At 40.5% G+C, this 27435-nt stretch overlaps 1 protein-coding gene across 1 annotated transcript in view; it reads left to right on the top strand.

The window, feature by feature from the left end:
• Positions 1 to 587: 587 nt before the first annotated feature.
• The window catches only part of PRKAR2A (protein kinase cAMP-dependent type II regulatory subunit alpha), an 82852-nt gene continuing 56004 nt past the window's right edge, over positions 588 to 27435 (top strand). The window contains exon 1 of the mRNA XM_045530289.1: positions 588 to 1114. Coding sequence (XP_045386245.1) covers positions 868 to 1114 — 247 coding nt within the window. The 5' untranslated portion in view covers positions 588 to 867. The remainder of the gene's footprint in view (positions 1115 to 27435) is intronic.

Consider the following 27435-nt stretch of genomic DNA (forward strand, 5'->3'; position numbering starts at 1 on the left):
CTCAAATTACTATCTCACTGAAACTCCTACTTACTTCCCACAAAGCCTTCCCCATTTCACATCTCAGAGACCTCCCGCCAGACTCCTGAGGGTCCTGTGGTCATTCCACCATTCCACCTGGCGGCCAGGGTGGTCCTGACTTGACCAGGCCTTTATTTTTGTTGTGCTTTGTGCTCAGATGGCGTTCCCCCAGATCTTCCTCTGGTCGGGTCCTCCTCAAACCTCAAGGCCAGCTTGAATGTCACCCCCTAAAGTGGGCCCTCATGCCCTTCACCACAGTCGGAACCACACTGAGATGGTCGTGTGTTCCACATCTCAGGGCTGTGTCCCTGGTGCTCAGTAAGTGCTGGCAAACAAGGTCTTAGCGAGTATTGAAAGAATAAATGAAAGGCCTTCATGGCCAGGCGAGAGGCACTAATGAGCCTGCCTCGCGGGTATACCATTCATAACTTGATTCCTGAGTTCCCCGACAGGAGCTGCAGCGGGAGCCCTCGGGCACCTGGGCACCTCGACAGCTGCCGGCCACAAAAGCGGGCGGCTCAGCGGCGCACGCGCACAGGGGGCCGGCGCTCGGCTGTGGTGCGTACGCCCGCGGCCGCGTGCGTCACAACCCCGGCGCCTGCCCCGCCCGTCCAGCTCGCCTGCCCGTCGGTCCCCGCGGCGGCCGCGACAGGCCCGCCGTAGTAGCTTAGGGCTGCGCGGCCTGGAAAGCGGACCCGGCCAAAGAGTAGTGCGACGCGAGGAAGGCCGGACCAGGGCCGCGCGTGAGGAGACCTCGCGCCCGCCGAGCGAGAGGCCGGCGAAAGGAGCACGGAGGTTGTGGCCGCCGGGGGCCTGGACCCGCCTGTCCCCTCGGCCGCCGCCGGCATGAGCCACATCCAGATCCCGCCGGGGCTCACGGAGCTGCTGCAGGGCTACACGGTGGAGGTGCTGCGGCAGCAGCCGCCTGACCTTGTCGACTTCGCGGTAGACTACTTCACCCGTCTGCGCGAGGCCCGCGCCCAAGCTTCAGTCCTGCCCGCCGCCTCTTCTTTGGGCTACCACACGCAAGAGCTCGGCCCGGACCATGTCGCCGACCAGGACAGCGACTCGGAGGAGGACGCGGACTTGGAAAGTAGGCGGCGGGCGGGGCCGAGGGTCGCAGTGGGGGACCCTGGGAGTGGTGCAGGTGTCTCTAGAGGTCCAGAGAAGGGTTCTGGGGAGCCAGGCGTCGCGTCCGGGCCAAGCCGACGGCCCTGGGCTGGGACCAGGGAGCTCTCTAACGGAGTTTCTTGGGTTTCCCTGAGCAGCCAGCGTGAGCCCCTCGTGCGCCACTTCCGAATTGAGCTCCGCGGTTCTGTGAGCTCTAGAGCGCACGGAGCGATTTGTCAGGTGTAGCTTTGAAAGAAACGTGCGTGCTTTCTGCCCGCGTGGTGCCGCAGGCCTGAGAGGCGCGGAGCCCAGGTCGGCGCCGCGGTGGGATCCTTTGCCTTTGCTTGAGACCCGTCACCACGTTTGGTTCCGAAGACGAGCATTTACATCCAGTGACTCTTGTTTAATTACCAGGACGGTAATTTTCTTTGGAAGTAATTCCTTTTTTTTTTTGAAAAGTTATTGCGAAAATCTTTTCAGCGTAGGCAAAAGAAAGAAAAGGTGAGATGAATCCCTATATGCATGCCATCACTCACATTCAACAGTTGTCAGTGTTTGTCACAAAGTTTCACCTATACTTTTATTTTGTTTGTCGAAGTATTTTTTTTTCTCTTTTTTTGTTCCTTCTTATTTGTGACCTTATTTGGAGAAATACCGAAGAGTTTTTAAAGCAAATCTCAGTCAGGTCATTTCACCCTTACTTACTTGAGTATGTTTTTTTTTTTTTTTTGAGACAGGGTTTCACTTTGTGGCGCAGGCTGGAGTATAGTGGCACGGTCACAGCTTGTTGCAACCTCCACTTCCCAGGCTCAGGCGATCCTCCTGCCTCAGCCTCCTGAGAAGCTGGGACTACAGGCATGCGCAACTACGCCCGGGCTAATTTTTCTATTTTTTGTAGAGACAGCGTCTCCCTACCTAGCCCAGGCTGGTCTTGAACTCCTCACCTCAAGAGGTCCTCTTGCCTCGGCCTCCCAAAGTGCTGGTATTAAAGGCAGGAGCCAACAGCCTGGCCTTTGAGTTTGCATTTCTTAAAATATGGTCCTTGGAATATATTTTTTTAATTAGGTTAAACAGTTGAATCAAATTTGGTGAGAGTAAACTATTTAACGTGTGAGTTGCAGGAAAGAAGATAGGTAACATTTTCTATATCTGATCTAAGCAAGGATGTCAAGAAGCAATTCCGTTTTCCTTGGTTGGTTCAATACATACTTCGTCAGTTTAACATTAGAATTATCTTACTTTTGAACGGTCAAAATTTAACCAAACAATGAAAACACTTGAGAGACAAAGTTAGAACTTTAGTGTTATTAGATTACACTGAAAAAAAAAAATAGTTCTGAGTTGAATCTGGCCTGGCCTCATATTCAAGTCACTGCTGGTAAGGAGTTAATTAATGGTCATTGCTGTAGGAGGCTGTAAGCTTCAGTGTGCTGGACAATGTCCCTAAGTTTATTCATGCTAAAAAAGTAGAAATTGTTCTTCTGGGTTTCCCTTGACTTATTGCATGTTATGTTATGGGTTTTGGAGAAAGCTGGGCTTGTTTTCCAAATCTTTGCCACAGTTTTGCTTTGTGGTCTTGGATAAGTTGTCAAACCTGTTTGATTTCAGATTTTTTTATCTTGAAAATGAGGACAGTGACAACTGTCTCCCAGGGATAAATGTGTTTTTAAAAAAGGTTTATTTCAGGCCAGGCGTGGTGGCTCACGCCTGTAATCCTAGCACTCTGGGAGGCTGAGGTGGGTGGATCATTTGTGCTCAGGAGTTCGAGACCAGCCTGAGCAAGAGTGAGACCCCATCTCTACTAAAAAAAATAGAAAGAAATTAGCCAAACAACTAAAAATATATAGAAAAAAATTAGCCGGGCATGGTGGCGCATGCCTGTAGTCCCAGCTACTTGGGAGGCTGAGGCAATAGGATTGCTTGAGCCCAGGAGTTTGAGGTTGCTGTGAGCTAAGCTGAAGCCACAGCACTCTAGCCTGGGCAACAGAGTGAGACTCTGTCCCAAAAAAAAAAAAAATTTTATTTCAGAAATGACTTCTAGATTTGTTTCACTGTCATCTCTATAAATCACAAACCTGTAACCTGCTTTGCAACAATTTTTATTTACACAAAACATTAGTATTTTAGAAATTAATCCCAGGTGCATGAAACTGGAGTTACAGATTTTTAGTATTAAGTCTTCATTCACTCTGTCATTTTTGATACCTTTTTCAAGATATTGAGTTGACTTAAAATCTTTGTAACCCTGTACTAGATTTTTTTTGGTACTTAAATATTTTCTATGTCTCAAGTTGCTATACCACATTTCTATACAATTATAGAAATAAATAGAAAGTGGACTTCTATTTATAAATAATAGACTAAAAATACATTGCAATACAATGAGATATCACTTCACACCTGTTAAGATGCCTATTATTAAAATAAAAGCAGAAAATACCCAGGATGTGGAGAAGTTGGAACCCTTGTGCATTGCTCTTGGGAATGGAAAATGGTCCATCTTCTGTTGAAGACAGTTTGGTGGTTCCTCAAAAAGTTAAACATAAGATTCTCAAGTGATGGGCTTTGCTTAAAAAAAAAAAAGTTAAACATAAAACTACCATATGGTGGAGCAACTCCATTCCTAGGCATATATACCCAAAAGAATTGAAAACAGGGAGTGGAACAGATATTTGTATACCAACCAATGCTCATTGCAGCATAATTCACAATAGCTAAAAGGTAGAAACAAACCAAGTGTTCATCAATAGATGAATGGATAAACAAAATATGGTGTATATATACAATGGAATATTATTCATTCTTAAAAAGGAATGAAATTCTAATACTACAACATGGATGACATTACAACATTGAAAACATGATGCTAAATGAAATAAACCAGATATAAAAGGACAAATATTATATGATTCCACTTATGAAAGGTACTTAGAATAGGCAAATTCATAGGGACAGGAAGAGACAAGAGATTACCAGGGGCTGGGAGGAGTGAGTAATAGGGTGTTATTTTTTTAATGGGTTCAGTACTTCGGTTTGAGGTAATGAAAAAGTTCTCAAGTTGGATAGTGATGATGGATTTACAACTTTGTGAATGTTCTAAATCTGCAGTCCCCAACCCCCAGTAGTGGTCCAAGGCCCGTTAAGGGATCAGACCACAGAGCTCCATGGAAAAATTGTCTTCCATGAAACCTGGTCCCTAGTGCCAAAAAGGCTGGGGACTGCTGTTCTAAATGACACTGAATTGTACACTTAAAAATGTTTAAAATGGGCTGGATGGAGTGGCACTTTGGGAGGGTGAGGTGGGATGATCACTTGAGGCCAGGAATTCTTTTTTTTTTTTTTTTCTTTTTCTCTCACCAACCCTGGTCTAGAGGCCAGGAGTTCAAGACCAGCCTGAGCAATATAGCGAGACCCCTAGTCTCTACAAAAAATAGAAAATTTAGGTGAGGTGTTGGGTGCCTCTGGTCCCAACTACTCAGGAGGCTGAGGCAAGAGCCCAGCAGTTTGAGCTTGCAGTGAGTAGTGCTGATGCCATTGCATTCTAGCCTCCCAGAAGAAAGCATGTAAGACCTTGTCTCAAAAAGCAAAAAAAAGGTTAAATTGGTACATTTTATGTTATGTATATTTTACCACAATTTTAAAAAGACAGAAAATAAAAAATACATTGCATATCCAATGACATTAGGATAATAAGTCCACACTACTTAAATTATTTATAGAAATAGAGTATGTAGTGCTAGATCTGTATAGAGCAAGGAAACTTTGCTTAGTAAGGTCCTTATGACTAATCACCAATTCACCTTATAAAATTGTATGCTATTGGAAAGAATCAAAAAACTTACTAGCTGTTATTAGTTTGTTATAGTAACAGCTTTGATATCAAATAGCACATACTTCAAAGTATGAAATATAGTGAGTATTTAACTGTTGAGAAAGCCTAGAGTATATACTTATTAATAAATTACTCTAACTGCATAAGAACAATAAATTGGCATTCAGAATTGATTCACTTCTGTAATTATAAAACATTTGTATTTGTGGATCTCCCAGCATTTTATATATATATACGTATATATATATATATATATATATATTTTTTTTTTTTTTTTTTTTTTTTGAGACAAAGTCTCGCTCTTTTGCCTGGGTAGAATGCCTAGCTCACAACAACTTCAAACTCTGGGCTCAGGTGATCCTCCTGCCTCAGCCTCCTGAGTAGCTGGGACTACAGGCGTACGCCACCACACCCGGCTAATTTTTTCTATTTTTAATAGAGATGGGGTCTTACTCTTGTTGAGGTTGGTTTTGCACTCCTGAGTTCAAGTGATCCTCCCGCCTCGGCCTCCCAGAGTGCTAGTATTACAGGCGTGAGCCACCATGCCTGGCCTCCACTTTTTGACTATTATGAATAATGCTGCTATGAAAATTTGTGTGCACAAATTTATGTGTAGACCTATGTTTTCATTTCTCTTGGGTATATGAATAGAATTGCTGGGCCATATGGTAATGTGTTTAACCTTTTGAGAAATTGACAAACTTTTCCAAAGTGGCTGAACCACTTACATTCCAACCAGCATTGTATTGGGGGTTCTAATTCCTCTATGTCCTTGTCAACACTTACTATTTTTATTATTATTATAGTCAACCTAGTGGTGTGAAGTACCTCATTGTGGTTTTGATTTACATTTCCCTAATGACTACTGATGTTGAATGAGTAACTTTCCATGTGTGTTGAACATTTGTATATCTTCTTTGGAGCATTGTCTATTCTAGTTTTTTGTCCATTTTTAATTTTTTTTTTTAATTTTTGAGTCGTAGGAATTTTTAAAAATATATTCTAGATACAAATCCTCTATCAGATATGTGAAATATTTTCTCCAATTCAGTGGGTTACCTTTTTACTTTTTTGATGTCTTTCAAGCACAAAAGTTTTTAATTTTGATGAAGCCCAATGTATCTTTTTTCTTTTGTTGTTTGTGTTTTTTGTGTTGTGTCATGTTTAGAAACCATTGCCAAATCCAAGGTCGTGAAGATTAACACCTGTATTTTTTTTCTTTTCTTTTTTTTCCTGTTTTTGCATGTACCTCTGCTTAAATTTTTTTTTTCTTTTATTAGAAACGGAGTCTCACTCTGTTGCCCTGGCTAGAGTGCAGTGGCACGATCATAGCTCACTGTGGCCTCAAACTCCTGGGCTCAAATGATCCTCCCTCCTCAGCCTTCCAGGTGGCTGGGTTACAGGTGTGCGCCACCATACCCAACAAATTTATTTCATTTTTAAATTTTTGTCGAGACATGGTCTTGGTATGTTGCCCAGGCTGGTCTTAAACTCCCGGCCTTGAGTAGTCCTCCTACTTTGGCCTCCCAAAGTGCTGGAATTACAGGAGTGGGCCACCACACCTGGTGCTCTATATTTTTTTCTAGGAGTTTTATAGTTTTAGCTCTTACATTTATATCTTTGGTACATTTTGAGTTTTTTTTTTTTATATAAGATAAGAGGTTGGCCGGGCGCTGTGGCTCACGCCTGTAATCCTAGCACTCTGGGAGGCCGAGGCGGGTGGATTGTTCAAGGTCAGGAGTTCGAGACCAGCCTCAGCAAGAGCGAGACCCCGTCTCTACTAAAAATAGAAAAGAAATTATCTGGCCAACTAAAAAATATATATAGAAAAAATTAGCCGGGCATGGTGGCACATGCCTGTAGTCCCAGCTACTCGGGAGGCTGAGGCAGTAGGATCGCTTAAGCCCAGGAGTTTGAGGTTGCTGTGAGCTAGGCTGATGCCAACGGTACTCACTCTAGCCGGGGCAACAGAGCGAGACTCTGTCTCAAAACAAAAAAAAAGATAAGAGGTACTTCATTCTTTTGCATGTGTATATCCAGTTGTTCCAGCACCGTCTGTTGAAAAGACTATTCTTTCCTCGCTCAGTTGTCTTGGTGTTTTTGTTGAAAATTGATTGACTGTAAATGTGGGAGTCTCTTTTTAGACTCAGTTCTGTTTCATTATTTATATGTCTGACCGTTTGCTAGTATCACACTATCTTGATTATTATAGCTTCATAGTAGGTTTTGGAACCAAGAAGTGTGAGTTTTCTAACTTCTTTTTCAGAATTGTTTTGGCTATTTTGGGCCCTTGAATTTCTATATTACTTTTAGGATTAGCTTGTCAATTTCTACAATGAAGCCAACCGGGATTTTGATAGGGTTTGCATTGAATCTATAGATCAATTTGGAAATTATTGCCATCTTAATAATGTTAAGTGTTCCGACCTATGAATGTCTTTTCATTCATTTAGATATTCTTTAACTTCTTCCAAAAATGTTTTGTAGTTTCCAGAGTATAGGTTTTGCATTTCTTTGTTAAATTTAGTCATAAGTAATTTGTTCTTTTTGATGTTATTGTAAATTGAATTGTTTTCTTAATTTCATTTTTAGATTATTCATTGTAAGTGTATAGAAATACAGTTGATTTTTTTATACTGATCTCATATCCTGTAGCATTTCTAAACTCATTTATTGGTTCTAATAGTTATTTGGTAGATTCCTTAGGATTTTTTCCCCATTTTCATTTTTCTTTTTTTTTTTTGAGACAGAGTCTCACTCTGTTGCTTGGGCTAGAGTGAGTGCCGTGGCGTCAGCCTTGCTCACAGCAACCTCAAACTCCTGGGCTCAAGCGGTCTTCCTGCCTCAGCCTCCTGAGTAGCTGGGACTATAGGCATGAGCCACCATGCCCGGCTAATTTTTTCTATGTATATTTTTAGCTATCCAAATCATTTCTTTCTATTTTTAGTAGAGACGGGGTCTCGCTCTTGCTCAAGCTGGTCTCGAACTCCTGAGCTCAAAACAATCCGCCCGCCTTGGCCTCCCATAGTGCTGGGATTACAGGCGTGAACCACCGTGCCTGGCCTCCATTTTCATTTTTTACTGCACAGTGTATGGTACATGATATAGGAATTGGCCCAAACTGTAGTAGCAGAATTCTTTTGGGAATTGCTTAACACTGGCCGGGCGCGGTGGCTCACGCCTGTAATCCTAGCTCTGGGAGGCCGAGGCGGGTGGATCGCTCGAGGTCAGGAGTTCGAGACCAGCCTGAGCAAGAGTGAGACCCCGTCTCTACTAAAAATAGAAAGAAATTATCTGGCCAACTAAAAATATATATATATACAAAAAAATTAGCCGGGCATGGTGGCTCATGCCTGTAGTCCCAGCTACTCGGGAGGCTGAGGCAGTAGGATCGCTTAAGCCCAGGAGTCTGAGGTTGCTGTGAGCTAGGCTGATGCCACGGCACTCACTCTAGCCCGGGCAACAAAGTGAGACTGTCTCAAAAAAAAAAAAAAAAAAAAAAAAAAAAAATTGCTTAACACTAACATTACTGAGTTCTCATATCTGTTTCTCAGCAGAATTTTGACATCCATTCCCCTGGCTCTCCATTTACCTTCGGCCTCTTCCCTGCCCTTAAAATGCTGGTTGATGACCCCCAGAATTTAGTTTGTTAACTTTTCTCCTTCAGCGAGCGCCAAATTTAGTTTGTTAACTTTTCTCCTTCAGCGAGCGCCTCTCTTCCTGAGCATTTAAAAAAATATGTACATCTTAGTTCCTGAATAATTCCTGAGCATTTTTTTAGCACCTTGAACCTTCAAAATTAAAACTATAGTTCATAACTTTCTCTGCAGAGATACACACCCATTTATGTTCATTTTGCCAGCTAGTCATTTTTGAAACTCATAACCCTTAAAACCAATGTCATTAGTTTACCTGTGAGACTGCTTTGTTTTCTCTAATTCCTTAAGCCAGAAACTCAGGTGTCAGTCTCAGTGTGTGTGTGATTGTGTTTGTATCACACTCTTGTTTGTTTTGTTTTAGTAAAACCCCTGGACAATTATCACACTCGTTTTAATCTCCAGGCTCTCCCCATTTTCTTTCCACTATCCCTTCCTTGGGTTTGGCTTTCATTGCTTCTTAGGTGGATGTAGCTGGGCATCCATAGGTGTCCTACTCAGCTTGCTCTGGACTCCACTTTCTACACTATCATCAAATGATCTCTTTTTTTTTTTTTTTGGATACAGAGTCTTGCTCCGTTGCCTAGGCTAGAGTGCCATGGCGTCAGCCTAGCTCATAGCAACCTCAAACTCCTGGGTTCAAGCAATCCTTCTTGCCTCAGCCTCCCATGTAGCTGGGACTACAGGCATGCGCCATCATGCCCAGCTAATTTTTACTATTTTTAGTAGAGACAGGGTCTCACTCCTGCTCAGACTGGTCTTGAACTCCTGAGCTCAAGCTATCTTCCCGCCTTGGCCTCCTAGAGTGCTAGGATTACAGGCGTGAGCCACTGTGCTCGGCCAAAATGATCTCTTTCCTTCCTTGCTTTTATTATGGTAAAATACATGTAATGTAAAATTTATCATTTTAACCATTTTTAAGTTTACAGTTCAGTGGCATTAGGTACATTTAAAAAGTTTGTACAATCACCTTTCTTTTTCAGTTAAACTTTTTTTAAAAAGTAAAACATACATGCAAAAAGGTACACAAATCATACATGTACAGTTTGCTTGTTTACAAAGTGTATTTCATCAACTAAATCAGGAAATATTATTAATAGGAAAAGATCAGTTCTCTACATCACGGGCATACATTTTATGTAATTGTAACCGTAAGTACAGTTCTGCAGTAAGGGCAGCCAACATTTATTAAGCCTTTATTCTGTGCCAGTTCCAATGGTCTGGTTTATTTACATTATCTCACTGAATCCTTCCAATCCTTTAAGGTAGGAATTTTAATTAGTTCTATTTTATAGATGAGGAAATTGAGGCCTAGAGTTTACACAAGATCATACAGCTAGCAAGTAGTGGAATCAGGATTTGAGTATGGGCTGGAGTTAATGTCATCACACTATTCATCTCATTTCATGCTTGAAATGCCTTTCATTTTTTTCTTATTCTTTATTTTTTCTACAAGAAAGTGCATAAACATTTAAAAATTTCTCTACATAGTTGTGGTAATTTTTTTTATTGTGGTAGAATATATACAACATAAAATGTACTTTTTATTATTTCAAAGTGTACAATTCAGAGCCATTAATGTACTTTTTATTATTTCAAAGTGTACAATTCAGAGCCATTAAGTATATTCAGTATGTTGTACAACCATCATCACTATCTTGTTCTTCTTTTTTGAGATTGTTTTGGGTTTTCTAGACTTCTTGTGATAACATATGAATTTGAGGTCTATCTAGCTTTTTGATTTCTGCAACAAAAACCCATTGGGATTATGATGGGGATTACATTGAATTTGTAGACTACTTGAGGAGTATTGCCATATTAACAGTGTTAAGTCTTCCAATCCATGAACACAGAATGTGTTTTTTCATTTATTTGTCTTTAATTTCTTTCAGCAGTGTTTTTTAGTTGGTACTGTACAGTTCTTTCACCTCTTTGGTTAAGTTTATTCCTAAGTATTTTATTCTTTTCTATTCTGTTGTGAATGGAATTGTTTTCTCAATTTCATCTTCAGATTGTTCATTGCCAGTGTATAGAAATACAGCTGATGTTTTGTGTTGATCCTATACCCTGAAACCTTGCTGAATTTATTTATTAGCTATATAGTTATTTGTGGATTCTTTAAGATTTTTTAAGTATAAGGTCATGTAATCTGTGAATAGATGTAGTTTTGTTTCTTTCTAATTTTGATACCTTTTATTTCTTTTTCTTGCCTAGTTGCTCTGTCTAGGACTTCCAATGCTATGTTGAATAGAGATGACTAAAGCAGGCATCCTTGTCTTGTTCCTGATCTAGGGAAAAATTTTCACACTTTCACCATTAAATATGATATGGTTTTTCATAAATGCTTTTTATCATGTTGAGGAAATTCCCTTTAGTTTATTGAGCATTTTATCATGAAAAGGTATTGGGTTTTGACAAACTCTTTTATTTAACATCAGTTGAAATGATCATGTGATTTTTTTTTTTTACCCCCTTTTTAAAAGTTTTATCTTACTTCAGCTGGGCACGGTGGCTCCCTGCCTGTAATCCTAGGACTCTGAGAGGCTGAGGCAGGAGGATTGCTTGAGTGCAGGAGACTAGCCTCTGAGCAAGAGTGAGACCCCATTTCTACCAAAAAGAAATTTAAAAAAACCTAGCCAGACGTTGTAGCGAGCGCCTGTAGCCCCAGCTACCTGGTATGCTGAGGCAGAAGGATTGCTTAGAGCCCAGGAGTTGAAGGTTGCAGTGAGCTACAATGACACCACTGGACTCTACTCAGGGTGACAGAGTGAGATTCTGTCTCAACAAAAACAAACAAGGCAACTGAGCACCCCTCCTCACAGCCCCCCACTCCTTCATATAAAATAAATAAATAAAATTTAAAAAAGAAATTTTAATCTTTTTTATCTACTTTTTTGAGATAGGGTCTCACTCTGTTGCCCAGGCTGGAGTGCAGGGGCATGATCATAGCTCACTGCAGCCTTGAACTCTTGGACATAAGCACTCCTCTAGCCTCAGCCTCCCAAGTAGCTAGGACTACAGGTGCACACCATGCCACCTGGCTTATTTTTTACTTTTTTTTATAGAGGTGGGGTCTCCCTAAGTTGCCTAGGCTGGTCTTGAACTCCTGGCCTCAAGCAGTCCTCCTGCCTCAGCCTCCCGAGTAGCTGGGTCTGCAGGCATGTGCCACCATGCCTGGCTAATTTTTTCTATATATATTTTTAGCTGTCCATATAATTTCTTTCTATTTTTAGTAGAGACCGGGTCTTGCTCTAGCTCAGGCTAGTCTCGAACTCTTGAGCTCAAATGATCTGACCACTTTGGCTTCCCAGAGTGCTAGGATTACAGGCGTGAGCCACTGCGCCCGGCCCACAGGCATGATTTTAGCATACTACAGCCTTGAACTCCTGGGCTCAAGTGATCCTCATGCCTCAGCCTCCTGAGTAGCTGGGACTATAGGCATGTGACACTAAACCTGGGTTGTTGCTGTTTCTTTTAAGTCTCTTTTATTTTTTATTTTATTTTTTGAGACATGGTCTCACTCCAGGTTGGAGTGCTAAGTCTCTTATAATGTGCAGGATCTCTTTTCATCTTTCTTTTTCTTTTGAAGCTTATTTGTAGAAGAAAGCAAGTTGTTTATTTTGTTGAATTTTTCACAATCTGGAGTTTGCTGATTAAATCCCCATGATGTATACATCAAAGTTTCTTTGCCCCCTATTTTCTCCTTGAACTGATAGTGAGTTCTAGCGAACTGGTTTCCAAAGTGAGATTCCACGATCAATAACATCAGCATCACCTGGGAAACTGGTTAGACCTACAAAGTCTTGGCTCTATCCCAGGTCTTTTGAATTAGAAACTCTAAGGATGGGGCCCTGCAATGTGTGTTTTAACTGGCCATCTAGGTGATTCTGATACACCCTCATATTTGAGAACCATTGCTCTATAGACTTGATCAGATTCAGGCTTGTTTGTATCCTCCCTCCCCCCAAAATCTATTTCATAGCTATTGATGTCTTTTCTATTAGGAGGCATTTAAGACTGATCTCTCATTTATGATGCTGATGGTCATGTTGATCATTACTTAGACTGTACCCATTAATTCACTGGAGTTGCAAATACCATTGTTCTAATTCTTTCATAACTCCTTCATGTATAAACTGGATATATCTGTGAAGAAAATTTTTTTCTACTCTTGGTATAGTTTGTTCAGGAAAAGCAGAATAAATGCTTGAGTTTTTCCTTTTATTTACCTGATTTCAGAATAAGTTGGTTCCCCAGTATCTTCCAAAGATGACCAATGAAATCTTTTTATTTAATTTTTTTTTTTTTTTTTTTTTTACAGATGGGAGGTCTCAATATGTTGCCCAGGTTGGTGTTGAACTCCTGGACTCAAATGATCCTCCTTTCCTCAGCGTCCCGAGTAGCTGGAATTACAGACATGAGCCACCCAACCTGGGTCCTTTTTTTATTTTTTAAAACAGTATCAATATAGCTGGGCGTGGTGGTGGGCACCTGTAGTCCCAGCTGCTTGGGAGGCTGAAAGGGGAGGATTGCTTGAGCCCAAGAGTTCAAGGCTGTAGTGTTTCATGGTTGTGCCTGTGAATAGCCACTGCACTCCAGCCTGGGCAACATAGCAAGACCGTATCTCTAAAAAAAAAAAAAAAAAAAAAATAGTATAAATTCAAGGATTTAACCATATTTGATATGGTTAAGTCCATTGCTCTTTTTGTTCTTATTTGATGCTTATGTTATTCTATCCTTTTTTTTTTTTTGAAACAGAGTCTTATTCTCTTGTCTGGGCTAAAGTGCAGTGCTGTCATCATAGCTCACACCAGCCTCAAACTCCTGGGCTCAAGGAATCCTCCTGCCTCAGCCTCTTGAGTAGCTGGGACTACAGGCATGCAGCACCACTCGTGGCTAATTTTTCTATTTTGTGTAGAGATGGGGTCTCGCTTTGTTGCCCAGGCTGGTCTTGAACTCTTAGCCTCAAGTGATCTTCCTGCTTTGGCCTACCAAAGCCCTAGGATTACAGGCCTGAGCCACTGCCTGGCCAGTTTCCAGTGAATTTAATTAACATCAGTCAGTCATCAAGGGACTAATCATACATGAGTCTATTTAAAGGACCTGAAAAAAAAAAAAGAAAAACAAACCTTAGAAGTGGTAACTCAATCCAAGAAAAATATTCCGTTTTCAATAACATTCCTGCTAGCCCTAACAGTAACTCTCTCACTTGGTTCAATTCAGGCCCTAATCACCATTCATTTGTATTGTTAAAATGGATTACAATGGGGGGTCTCCCAGCATTCAGCCTTGACCTGTCTCAGACCAGTTCTCCACACTACTTGAGTAGGGTACAAAAGTCATGATGTTCCTCCCCTTTATAAAGTTGTTTAACATATCCCCAGCTAGTAGTAGCGTCTCCCAAACTTCTGTGGCCACAGAACCATTTTAAATTGATGGAACACCAGTTGGCACTCACAATATCTATTGAGTTGGATCTATCTGGTTGGATTAGAGCAAAGAGGGTGAAAAAATGACCTCAGTAATTGATGCCAAAAAAATTAAACTCTATAATCAAATAAAAATATTAGAAAAAATAAGCCATATTCATTTTCTTAAGAGCAATATTTGACATATTTTGTAATTAAAACACAAGACACATATCATATATGAATAATCAAATAGAAATCACAAATCAGGTTAGTTAGTAAATCTGAATCAAGCACCTTTTCTATTGATCTTAGAACTCATATCTCTGAAAACCAGAGACCTTGCCTATTTTTAAATTCTTAGGAAGTTGAATTATCAGTAAGAGCTTTGATTGGAAAATACAGAATTAGAATTGGCAAAATAGCAGTAGCTAGAGGGGAGTGGGGATGGGTAGGAGGAGGTGTTTCCCTAGCTCTGTGAAAGTCTAATGCAAAGTTGGTCTTTACCTTACAGCAGAAAATGATTCTTCTGGGCCTGGGTGGTTTGTGTTCCCAGAGTTGGAGTTTCTGCCCCTGGGTAGGCAGTGTTCTGTGTCACCTCTGATTCAATCCCCAACCCCCTTCTACTTGCTCTAATCTTTCCACAGTAGGTCCTGTACTCAGGGTCCCAGGAAGTGTTTCGTATCTGCCTGTGAAGCATGGATTAGATTGGATTAACCATTCTATCCTTGACCCACTGTTATAGTCCATGTGTTTAGGAGGTCATGAGGAATAATTAAAACTATCTGGTGGGAGATGGTCATGGTACTGCCCCTGATGTGGGGAGCCTAGAGGAATAGGAGCTGTCAAGTTAATTGGTTCTATTCTGGACCTGTTAAATTTCTGGTCCAACTCATGGGGTTGGAATTTCAGCTGGCATTTAGCCAACAATGGGAATGTACGTCTGGAGAGGGCAAGGTCATGAGTCAAGCTCATTTTTTCATGTTTCTTCTCCTTTGCATATGCCTTCCCTTCTGCTTGGAATGCTGTCTTCCTCCTCTTGTTTGTCTGCTGAACTGCTATTTTATCAGCCATTTCAAGGGTTTCCTTTTCTGTGCAGCAACAACAACCCTATAAGGTAGCTACTATTATTATCCTGGTTTTTATAGAAGAGGAAATTGAGACACAGAGCTTAAATAACTTATTCAAGGTCACACTGCCAGTGAGTTGACACTGGATTTGAAACCAAGCAGCATGGCTCAGATTCCATGCTCATAACCACTTCATTCTTATTGCTTTCTAGTCACTTGGTAAGTACTTACTGTATGAATAAAGTGTTCATTGTAGTCATCTATACACAAGAGATTTAAGGAGACAGGTTTTTCTTTTTAGGACAATACTTCTAGTGAGACAAAAAGCAATCCCAAAATGTTTCCTAATAGATTCTCTTTTCTCTGTTGCTGTTTACCATTGTCTTGGTTCAAGCTCTTTCTTGTCAGGACCTTTGTTAAGAGGCCCATTTCTGGTCTTCTCATTGTGTCTTATTCCCTTGGTGATACTGTTTTTAGAATCATCTTTCTAAGATGTATGTATCTTGTACTCCCTTGTGGTAAGTCCTCCATTGGCTCCCTAGTGCCTGTAGTAGTTCCGGATCCAAACTAAACAGTGAGTTATTCTTATGTCTCCAGTTTGGACTGGCTTGGCTTGGGTCAGGTTCCCATTCTGGAACAAGTTACTGTGATGGAGCAGTGAAAACAATGTGATTAGCCCAGCTTGGATCATGCACCTTATCCTATGGCCAAGTTGGAAATAGGGGGCAGAGTTGGGAATGAAGTCCCACAAGGACTTTAAGTTTGTGAGAGGTCACTCCTGAAGGATAATTTTGGTCATCTAGCTAGAAGGAGGAAGGGTATGGTGTCATAGGAGATGGGTGGACTCACTAGTGTGGCTAAATGTTCTTTTGTGGCCTTCAGCCCGTCCCTTGCCTTCCTGTGTTAGTTCAGCAGATGTTCACTCTGGTCAGCACTGGGACAGGGGAGGGTAAGAGTGTTCCTTGCAAGAGTTTATCATCTGGTAGGGGCACCAGCAAGCAAACAGGCAACATGATGTGATGTGATGATCCATAATTAAATAATGGAATGGTGGAATTTATTTTTAAAAATATAAAACAAACATTTAATCACATTTTTACTTTTCCTCAGTTGTCTAATTTAGATGAATCAAATCCTGACTTGACTACTTCCTAGCTATGTGACCTTGGGTGCAATTCTCTAAGTCTCAGTCTCGTCAGCTTCAAAATAGGATGGAAATAGGGTTGTTGCGAGGATTATATGTGATCGTGCATTTAAAATGGTTGGCAGCTGGATGTGGTGGCTTACACCTGTAATCCTAGCAATTTGGGAATCTGAGTCTGGAGGATCACTTAAGTTCAAGATCAGTCTGGGTCACATAGTGAGACCCCGTCTCTACAAAATATACAAAAATTAACCAGGTGCAGTGGCGCGTTCCTATAGTCCCAACCACTCAGGAGGATGATATTACTAACATTTTACTGTCATAGCACTTTCAAATATGGGGTCGTTGAGTCTGTCCTTTGGTCATTTGTAGTAAGTGGTACTACCTTTGTTGAATTTGTGAGGATACTGAGGCTTAGAAAGATTTAAGTTCTGAAGCTAGAATGCAAACATGTCTTTGACTTCAAGTCTATGACTGTTATAGTTGCTTTGTTCTCCAGTGTCTTATCAAATAATAAGAATGAATAACTTATATTGTAAAAGACAGTTAGACTAAAAATTAGTGGTATAGCTTTTGTCATTTGAAAATATGGCATATATTATTTGGACAAAGAATTTGATAGGCTAGATGTTTGGCTTTCAGTTTTTTTAACAGCCTGATTTTTGCTGGAAAGGATGTTTTGGGTGCAGTTGGAAGTGCCTACCTGTGGCTGGCATGTGAAGGAGGATAGAGAAGCCTGACTTGCCCCTTTACACCTTTACATCAGGGAAGAGGGCAACTGAGATACCAGAGTCTGTGTTAGGTGGTACCTCTTGGCTGTAGAATGTGTTAATATTGATGGATAATTAATTAACACATTTGAGGATGGAAAATGACTTTTCTTCTAAATTTCAACATTTATGTACATGGAGGAGTAAGAATCTTCTAGTTTCTTAATGGCATAGCAACTCTAAATGCTATTGTTTTCAAAAGAAACACATATCTTAAATGGAGGAGATATTTTCTGAGTAATTTATGTCATTTCTCTTTTGGGGCTCATAGCTCTAGTGCTGTAAAGAGCATACCAAATATCTTTTTTTTTTTGGAGACAGGGTCTCACTCTGTCTCCTGAGTTAGAGTGCAATGGTGTCGTCATAGCTCGCTGCAGCCTCAGACTCCTGCGTTCAAACAATTGCTCCTTCTGCCTCAGCCTCCTGAGTAGCTGGGACTACATATGCTTGTTACCACGCCTGGTTAATTTTTCAATTTTTTGTAGAGATGGGGATCTCACTCTTGCTCAGGATAGTCTCGAATTCTTGGCCTCAAGCAATCCTCCCACCTCAGCTTTCCAGAGTTCTGGGCTTACAGTTATGAGCCTCCATGCCCGGCACCCAGATATCTTTTTGCTTGGTTAAGATACCTGAATTGTTTTTGTTTGTTTGTTTGTTTATTTTTGAGACAGGGTCTTGGAGTGCAGTGGCATAATCATAGCTCACTATAGCCTCGAACCCCTGGGCTCAAGCAGTCCTCTAGTCTCAGCCTCCTAAGTAGCTGGGACTACAGATGTGTGCCACCACACCGGACTAATTTTTCTTATTTTTTATACAGATAGGGGATCTCATTTGTTGCCCAGGCTGTTCTTTAACTCCTGGCCTCAAGTGATCCTCCTGCCTTGTCCTCCCAAAGTGCTGGGATTACAGATGTGAGCTACCTCACTGAGCCTGTTTTTGTTTTTTTTAAAACGTGAAGTGTTTTTTCCTCTTTACCTTCTCTCTCTCTCTTTCTCTCTCCCTCCCTCTCCTTAACTGGTTGAACAGTAAATGTTTGAGTTTACAGACATCAGAAGGAGCCTCATAATACTTTGGGTTTATAGTGGAGCTCTCCTTTTAAACTTGCATTGGGTGGGTAAACTTGCTTTGTGTCTGCCCAGTAAAGAGAGAGGCTTAGGTCAGGTGAATATTGGTTTGACTCCATACTGTGCTGCTGTTAAGATACTACCTGCAGGCTGAAGTTTGGGTAGGACAGTTTATACATCCAGTGAGTAAACTTTAAATTGGTCATGTGCTGAGCAATGTGCTTGGTATTAGGGATTTAGAGATTAGTTTGACAAAATGCCTGTCTTCTAGGAGTTGATGATCTATTCTCTAGCCAGACAATGAACCAGTTTTAATGTGTCTAGAGTATTTTCATTCATAAATGTAGAGGATCCCAGGGAGGCGATATAGGAACCGTCTGGAAGGATGAGGATGAGAGCAGTAGACGTACACATGCAGAGGGGTTGTGAATATGTTCCTATTATGGGCACAAAGAGAATTTTAGATGGTTGGATGGGAATAGGGTATAGGAAGTTAGGTGGCCAGGTTGAAGAAGTATTAATAATAAAGTTAACTTCTTTTTAAAAGAATGATAAAGCTAAACTCATTCTTTGCCAGGTGTGAGCTAAGTCATATATGTTAAAACTGACCTTAATCTCTCTCAAAAACATGCCAGCACCTTCTGAATATCAAAGGGCTTAAGAATTGGTGAATGAAACTTCAGCCATTTTCTTCATATCCTGAAAAACCTGTTAAAATTCATAACTAAATATTTATAAAACACAAAGCTTGAAACTAGAAAGTAAAAATGGTCTAGATTTTTCCTATTATAGACAGAACTGTGCTATAAATTGCTGGAGAGCTGCCCCAGTTTCAAGGCTGAATAAACTCTGAACTACTCTGATTCTATGATATGTTATCAATTTATAGAGATAGTTTTATGCTCTGGTGCACATCAGACTCATCTCATGAAACTTTTTGGAAATACAGATGGAACAAGGCATTACAGAACATTTAAAATCATGGCCAAATTTAGTTCAAGATTCAATTCTTAAACTTGAACTGCTAAAAACCTGTTCACTTTTTGAGTAAATAGAAAGGATTGTAAAGTTAGTTGAATACCCTGCTTAGTCATCCTTCCCTGTTAACCTGTTTATATTCCTTTTTTTGTTTTGTTTTGTTTTGTTTTGTTTGAGACAGGATCTCACCATGCTTGAGTAATTTTTCTGTTTTTTGTAGGGACAGGATCTCGTTCTTTTTCAGGCTGGTCTCAAATTCCTGACCTCAAGCAATCCTCCCTCCTCAACCTCCCAAAGTGTTAGGATTACAGGTGTGAGCCACTGTACTGAGCCAACTGTTAATATTCGTAATAACTTTCCCCCTTTATCTTAGCTGGCTTAATTTAGAAGGTTTAACGTGGATCATAGCTGCTACCTAAATTATATGAAACTTTCTGGAGATTGTGCCTAGCTTTTTTATTCCCAAAAAAGAACTGAGGTTCTCTTGCCCAGATTTCTACTCAGGTGGACTTTTGTCTTTTGGATCCAGAAACTGGAAAATGCACCTCCTATTCTTTTCCAGTCAGAATTACACCACAGTCTTTGTCTCTTATCTTTAGTTCTTTCTGCTTCAATATGTATATAGTATTATGTCTAGTTTGACCAATGTTACTAACACAAGATTAGACAAGCTTTTGCTGTCTATAGAAGACAGATAAGATCTCAGAGTTTAAAACATCCAAGCATTTTCAGAATTAATTTTTTTAGTTTAAATAGAATATAAGGCTTTAAGTAAAGTGGTAAAAGCCTTTTCTGCTCACAGTTGCCTGTAACACTAAATGAATAAAGGATGTAGTGAATTATTTTCTTCTTGTTACTATACCTCAGGACCTACTGAATCTTTGCCCCATTATGTTTGTGTATTGTCTGTCACCACAGTTAGATTATAAACTCTATGAGGACAGATGGTTTGGTTTTTTCCTCTGCTCTAGACCTAGTGCCTGGCGTATAGTAGGTGCTCAATAAATAAAACACTTTAATTATTTAAATCAAATGAAAAAAGTTGCATTTTTTTCTGCTCTTATTTTCTGCTTTTCTTTATTTGGTTTCATCTCATCCCCATTTTGTTTGTACTTAAAAGTGACATGGGCTGAGTGTGGTGGCTCACACCTATAATCCTAACACTCTGGAAGGCTGAGGCAGGAGGATCGCTTTAGGTCAGTTCAAGACCAGCCTGAACAATAGAAAGACCAGCCTAAAAATAGAAAGAAATTATCTGGACAACTAAAAATATATAGAAAAAAAAATTAGCACATTCCTGTAGTCCCAGCTACTCGGGAGGCTGAGGCAGAAGGATTGCTTAAGCCCAGGAGTTTGAGGTTGCTGTGAGCTAGCCTGACACCACGGCACTCTATCCTGGGCAACAGAGCGAGACTCTGTCTCAAAAAAAAAATAATAATAATAAAAGTGACATGAATCATAGCTAAGGGCTTTTAATATTTTTTTAAGAGCTTTATTGAGGTATAATTTGTATACCGTAAAACTCTCTCTGGAAAACCCTAATACAGCTATATATAATAAATATTAAAAAATTCATACAATTTAATTATTTTTAGTAAATTTACAGGGTTGTATAGCCATCACCACAATTTTAGAACATTTCATCACCCCAGAAAGATTCCCTATTTGGCCTGGCTTACTTCACTTATCATATTTTATTTTTTTAAATTGAGGTGAAATTCATATAACATATAATTAACCTTTTTAAAATATATAATTGAGTGGCATTTAGTGCATTCACAATGTTGTGTACCGCTGCAGCTTTCTAATTGCAGATTTTTCCTGTCACCCCAAAGGAACAACCTGTATCCAATAAATAATCACTGTTCATTCTCCCCTTCTTCCATCTGCTCGCAATCATCAGTCTGCCTCCTGTCTCTATGGATTAACTATTCTTGATATTTCATATAAGGGAATCACATGGTATATGAGCTTTTGTGTCTGGCTTCTTTTATTTAAATAATAATTTTGAGGTTCATCTAAGTAGCATGTGTCAGTATTTCATTCCTTTTTATGGCTGAATAATATTTCATTGCTGGCTATGGATGATGGCTCATGCCTGTAATCCCAGCACTTTGGGAAGCTGAGGCAGGAGGTTCAGTTGAGGCCAGGAGTTTGAGACCAGCCTGAACAACATAGTGAGACCTTGTCTCTACAAAAAATTTAAAAATGATTAGCTGGGCACAATGGTGCTTGCCTGTAATCCTAGGTACTCAGGAGGTTGAGGCAGGAGGATCACTTGAGCCCAGGAATTCGAGGTTACAGTGGAGTATGATTGCACCACTGCACTCTAGCCTGGGTGACAGAGCCGAAACCCTGTCTCTTTAAAAAAAAAAATTCCATTGCATGCATATACTGCAATTTGTTTATCTTTTCATCCATTTATGAACATTTGGGTTGTTTCCACCTTTTTTGGCTATTGTGAATATTGCTGATATGAACATTTCTGAACAATTATGTGTCTGAGAACCTGTTTTTGATTCCTCTGGGTATATACCTAGGAGTGGAATTGCTGGGTCATATTGGTAATTCTAATTCTATACCTTTTTTTTTTTTTGAGACAAAGTCTTACTCTGTCACCCTGGGGAGAGTGCAGTGATATCATCACAGCTCACCACAACCTCAAACTTCTGGGCTCAAGCAATCCTCCGGCTTTAGCCTTCTGAGTAGCTGGGACTACAAGCACGTGCCACCACACCCAGCTAATTTTTTCTATTTTTGGTTGAGATAGGGTCTTGCTCTTACTCAGGCTGGTACTGATCCTGACCTCAAGCGATCCTCTTGTCTCAGCCTCCCAGAGTGCTAGGATTACAGGTGTGAGCCACCGTGCCCAGCCTATGGTATACCTTTTGAGGAATGACCAAACTGTCTCCCACAGTAGCTGCACCATTTTACATTACCGTCAGCAATGTACAAGGGTTCCTATTTCTCTGTATCCTTGCCAACACTTCTTTTACCATTTTGGATTAGAGCCATCCTAGTGGATATAAAATGATATCTCATTGTGGTTCTGATTTGTATTTCCTAAATGATCAGTGGTATGGCACATCTTTTCATGTGCTTTTTGGTCATTTGTTTATATTACAAATATCTTGCAGAAATTTCTATTCAAGTCTTTTGCCCATTTTTGTTTTAAGAGTTGGGGTCAACAAATCCAAGATGATGAAGATTTATTCCTGTGTTTTTTTCCAACAGTTTTAGCTTTTATATTTTGGTCATCAATTCATTTTGAGTTAATTTTTGTGTTATGGAGTCAGGTAGGGTTTCAACTTCATTCTTTTACATTCTTTTATACGTGTTTTACATGTAAATATTTAGTTGCCCTAGCACCATTTGTTGAAGAGACTGTTCTTTCCATTGAATACTGTTGGTACTGTTGTTGAATATCAGTTGGCTATGGATGTGTATTTCTAGACTTTCAATTCTATTCCATTGGTATATGTCTGTCCTGATGCCTGTACCACACTGTTTAGATTACTGTAGCTTTGTAGTAAGTTTTAAAATTAGGTAATTGGAGTCCCACTTTGTTTTTCTTTTTTAATATTGTTTCAGCTGTTTGGAACCTTGGCAATGTCATATGAATTTGAGGATCAGTTTTTCCATTTCTAAGGAAAAGGCCATTCACATTTTGATAGGGATTGCACTGAGTCTGTAGATCGCTTTGAGGAATATGACCATCTTGATAGTATTAAATCTGGCCAGCATGATGGCTCAGGCCTGTAATCCTAGCACTCTGGGAGGCCGAGGATGGAGGATTAGCTTGAGGTCAGGAGTTTGAGACCAGCCTGAGCAAAAGTGAGACCTCCATCTCTACTAAAGAATAGAAAAAAAATTAGCTGGGCAACTAAAAATAGAAAAAATTAGCTGGGTATGGTGGCACGCGCCTGTAATCCCAGCTACTTGGGAGGCTGAGGCAGAAGGATCTCTTGAGCCCAGGATTTTGAGGTTGCTGTGTGCTAGGCTGAGGCCATGGCACTCTAACCTGGGCAACAGAGCAAGACTCTGTCTAAATAAATGAATGAATGAATGGCACTCTAACCCAGACAAGAGAGCAAGACTCTGTCTAAATAAATGAATGAATAAATAAATAAGTAAATAAAAAATTAAATCTTTCAATCCATGAACATTGGCTCTCTTTCATTTATTTAGGCCTTTAATTTCTTTCAGCAGTGTTTTGTAGTTTTCAGTGTACAAATCTCTCACCTCCTTGGTTAAATTTATTACTAGGTATTTCATTCTTTTTGATACTATTTAATGGAATTGTCTTCTTGATTTCCTTTGCAGATTGTTCATTGCTGGTGTGTAGAAACATATTTGATTTTTTTGTGTGTTGATCTTGTATCCTCAACTTTGCTAAATTCATTTATAAGCTCTAGAAGTTTGGGGTTTGTTTTTGTTTTAAGAGACAGTCTCACTCTGTTGCCAAGGCTAGAGTGCAGTCGTTTGATCATAGCTCACTAGGCTCTAATGATCCTCCTGCCTCAGTCTCTTGAATAGCTGGGACTATAGGTACATGCCACCTTGCCTGGCTAATTTTTGACCAGGTTGGGTCTCATTAGGTTGCCCAGACTAATCTCGAACTCCTGGCTTAAAGTGATCCTCCCAGCCAGGCCTCCCAAAGTGCTAGGACTACAGGTGTGAGCCACCACTCCAGGCCTTCTTTTCCTTTTTATTTTTTATTTTTTTGATACAGGGTCTTGCTCTGTCACCAGGCTAGAGTGCAGTGGCACCATCATAGCTTACTTCAATAATTCCATGGGCATGAAGTGATATATAGCACTGTATTAGGTATTACAAATAACCTAGAGATGATTTAAAATATACAGGAGGATAGAGTATAGGTTGTATGCAAATTCTATGCCATTTTACACTTGCTCTTAGCCAAAAGGCTGAGAAGCAATATGTGCCATTTTATATAAGGGACTTGGGTATGATTTTGGTATCTGTAGGCATCCTGGGACAAACCCTCACCCCCCAAATACCAAGGGATGACTGTGTATACACATATATGTATATACCCACACTGTGTGTGTGTGTATATATATCCCTATATGTGAGTTTTATTTAGAACATATTCCTGGAAGTGGAATTATTGCTGAGTTCAAGGCAGTTCACATTTAAAATTTTGACTGAGACTGTCAAATTGTCTTCCTAAATTTTAAGATCACTCTGATGACTGTGTGGAGAATAGATTGGCAGTGGGAGGACAAGTTTGGAGGCTACTGCAAGTCATCCAAGCAAGAAATGATGTACTTCAGACTAGGATAACAGTGGAGATGAAGAAAGGTAGACTGATTCAATAGATAAAGTGGGAGGGAGAACAGATGGGATTGTTAATGAAGTATATGTGAATAGTGAAAGAGAAGAAGGAGTCAAGGATGACTCAGGTAGACCAGTGACTTTACGATTAGAGTTGCCAGGTGAGGTGAAGCCTACTTGCCATGGCCAGACTAGATGACTTCATAGATACTTTGTAACTCTGACATCTTATAATTTTAGAATCTATGACAGCATCCTTATTGATAGATTGAAGGAGATCTATGTTGACTACTTTGTCTTTCATAATTTTTGGAATATACTTTCATCTGATTGACATTTGTAGAGTAAACATTTAGACATTGAATCTGTCACTGAACTGTGTAGGTTTTATCTCATCTCTGGAATCCATTTGTTTTCCTCTTGTTCATAGGTCACACATCTAAACCTGTCTTCCTCTACCACTGCAGTCAAAGTGATCTTTATAAAATTCAGTCTGCAATGACTCCCTTTGCTCTGGTTTGTTCATACTGTAACAAAAGTGCTATGTCCACTGCTGATCCACTCGTAGGGAACATTTCCAACTGGTTCTGCTCAATTCCACCTTGTTTGGAGTGTCCAAGTCTCCCACTGTCTTTCCACTGGTCTTACAGATGTCCAAGACTGTGGGGAAGCAGGGAACCTGCAGGTAGAGAATCAATGGGTTAAGAGGATAAGTATTTTACACTGGAGGACTTGCATGCTATTCCTTGGTACTAGAATAAAGGGCCCTCTCCAATTATGACACCCTCTCCCATTAAGCCTTGGTCACCATTCTCCAGACTTTCTTTTCTGGTTTTGCAGTCACCTCCAAGACAGTCTTTTTTTGGCGGGGGGTGGAGACAGGGTCTTGTTCTTGCTGGGGCTAGAGTGCAGTGGCATGATCATAGCTCACTGCAACCTCAAACTTCTAGGCTCAAGCAATCCTCCTGCCTCATCCTCCAGTGTAGCTGGGACCACAGATATGCACCATCATGCCTGGCTAAGTTTTTAAAAATTTTTTTTTGTAGAGGTGGGGTCTTGCTGTTGGCTAGGCTGATCTGGAACTTCTGGCCTCAAGCGATCCTCCCACCTTGGCCTCTAAAAGTGCTAGGATTATAGGTGTGAGCCGCCTGACCTTGAGAATCTCTTTCAGGTACTTTGATTATTTGTTCCTGCCCCGCTTCCTCCAGTGAAGGAGACTGGAAATAGAGAGGAACAACCAGTTTAACTCTTCTGAATATTGCTGTGCCACAGGATGGCTTACAATTGGCCTTTGCTCACCTCTCTACCCTGACCTCTGTGCTCTTTTCCGACATTGCTCAAACTCATGCTATAACATACTCCTTTCATTTCCTGAAATCATAAGCTTACTTACCTTCTAACCCAACCATACTTAGCCCCTATGTTCTCTAGACACTCATAAGTGCGCACAAAATGCTCTATACTTGCTGTGTTGTAATATATACCACACTATTATGATTTTGTTGTTCTTCATTTCTCTGCTAGATCATAAAAGGTCTTTGTGGGCAAGGGACCATATTGAACCATCTTTATTTTCTTGCAGGATAGCACAGTGCCTGTTATGGGAGTGCTCAGTAACTTTTTGTTGAATGAATGAATATGTATTAGGTACCAACCAATATTGAGCTGTTTTTTTTTTTTTAATTCAGGGATAAAGGAATTAATATAGAAGAACAATATAGACCAGACGCGTTGGCTCACACCTGTAATCCTAGCACTCTGGGAGCCCGAGGCGGGAGGATCGCTTGAGGTCAGGAGTTCGAGACCAGCCTGAGCAAGAGCGAGACCCCATCTCTACTAAAAATAGGAAAAAAAAAAATTAGCCGGTCAACTAAAAATAGAAATAAACAATTAGCCAGGCCTGGTGGCTTGCACCTGTAATCCCAGCTACTTGGGAGGCTGAGGCAGGTAGGATCACTTCCCAGGAGTTTGAGGTTGCTGTGAGCCAGGCTGATGCTAGAGCATGGCACTCACTCTAGCCTGGGCAACAAAGCAAGACTCTGTCTCAAAAAAAAAAAAAGAACTATATAGAGGGAAGTTGTAATTTTAGAGAAAGCTACTTGAATGATAGTTGGAAGCCAGCTTTTAAGAGCTTTAAAAAAAAAAAAAAAAGAATGTAGGTCAGCCCACAAACAGCTCATTTGAGAAGCCACGTGTTTGAGTGAAGTAGCTAGGTGAATTATATATAGTTAGAGGCCCTAACAGAGTCAGATAAGAGTCTTTCTATAGGTGGTGGGAAGATGGGTATACAATGCTAGACAGGAGACAGGGATCAATGAGGTGAACCTTACTAGCATACGTTCACATGCTGCAGCAGAAACCACCATAGCAAGGCAAAAGCACCATTGGAGCTTTTGCTTTTAAGTTTTGATGACCATGAAGTTAGTTTAACTAGCACCAGAATCTACAGAAATAGAGAGTGAAGAAGGAATAGCAGCATTTTCTGACCAGTTGAGAAAACAGAATGAATTATTTGTGTATACAAAATCATAGTGGGTGGGTTTCTTTCTTTTTCTTTTTAAATCCTGAGCCAATAATGAGCCCTCTAACACATTGGGTATCAGAACCCCAAATGGGTTGCCCAGTACTTTTCTTGGGCTTGTCCTGACTTATTAAATAGTGCTCCCTGATACCTTGACTATCCCTCACCTGTGTTTCCAGCTACCCTAGACATTTACACTCCCCCCCCAAAACTTTCTTGCCTTTGGGGCTTTCCTCAGGCTATTTCATCTGCCCAGAGGTGCTTTCATCCCCTGGCCTATGGGGGTCCCTGGCCTCCCTGCCACCTATTGATGGCAGTCCTTCCTGGCAACCTTCTTTTTGTGATTAACCACTCTTATGGGCCTACCCTAATATCTGCTTCATAGTCCACTTTTGAGATTTACAATACGGTACTATGATATATTGGTTCCCCTAAACACAAGGCTTTCATTAATACCCTATTTCCCATCATCTGCCTCTCTGTACACAGCCACTGCTGACATCCTATGAGCATAGCTTTGAGTGTACCTGCTATTTGTGAGCCAATTCAGTGTGTCCTCTTGA

The sequence above is a fragment of the Lemur catta genome, chromosome 18 (genome assembly GCF_020740605.2).
Source record: "Lemur catta isolate mLemCat1 chromosome 18, mLemCat1.pri, whole genome shotgun sequence".
Lineage (NCBI taxonomy): Eukaryota > Metazoa > Chordata > Mammalia > Primates > Lemuridae > Lemur > Lemur catta.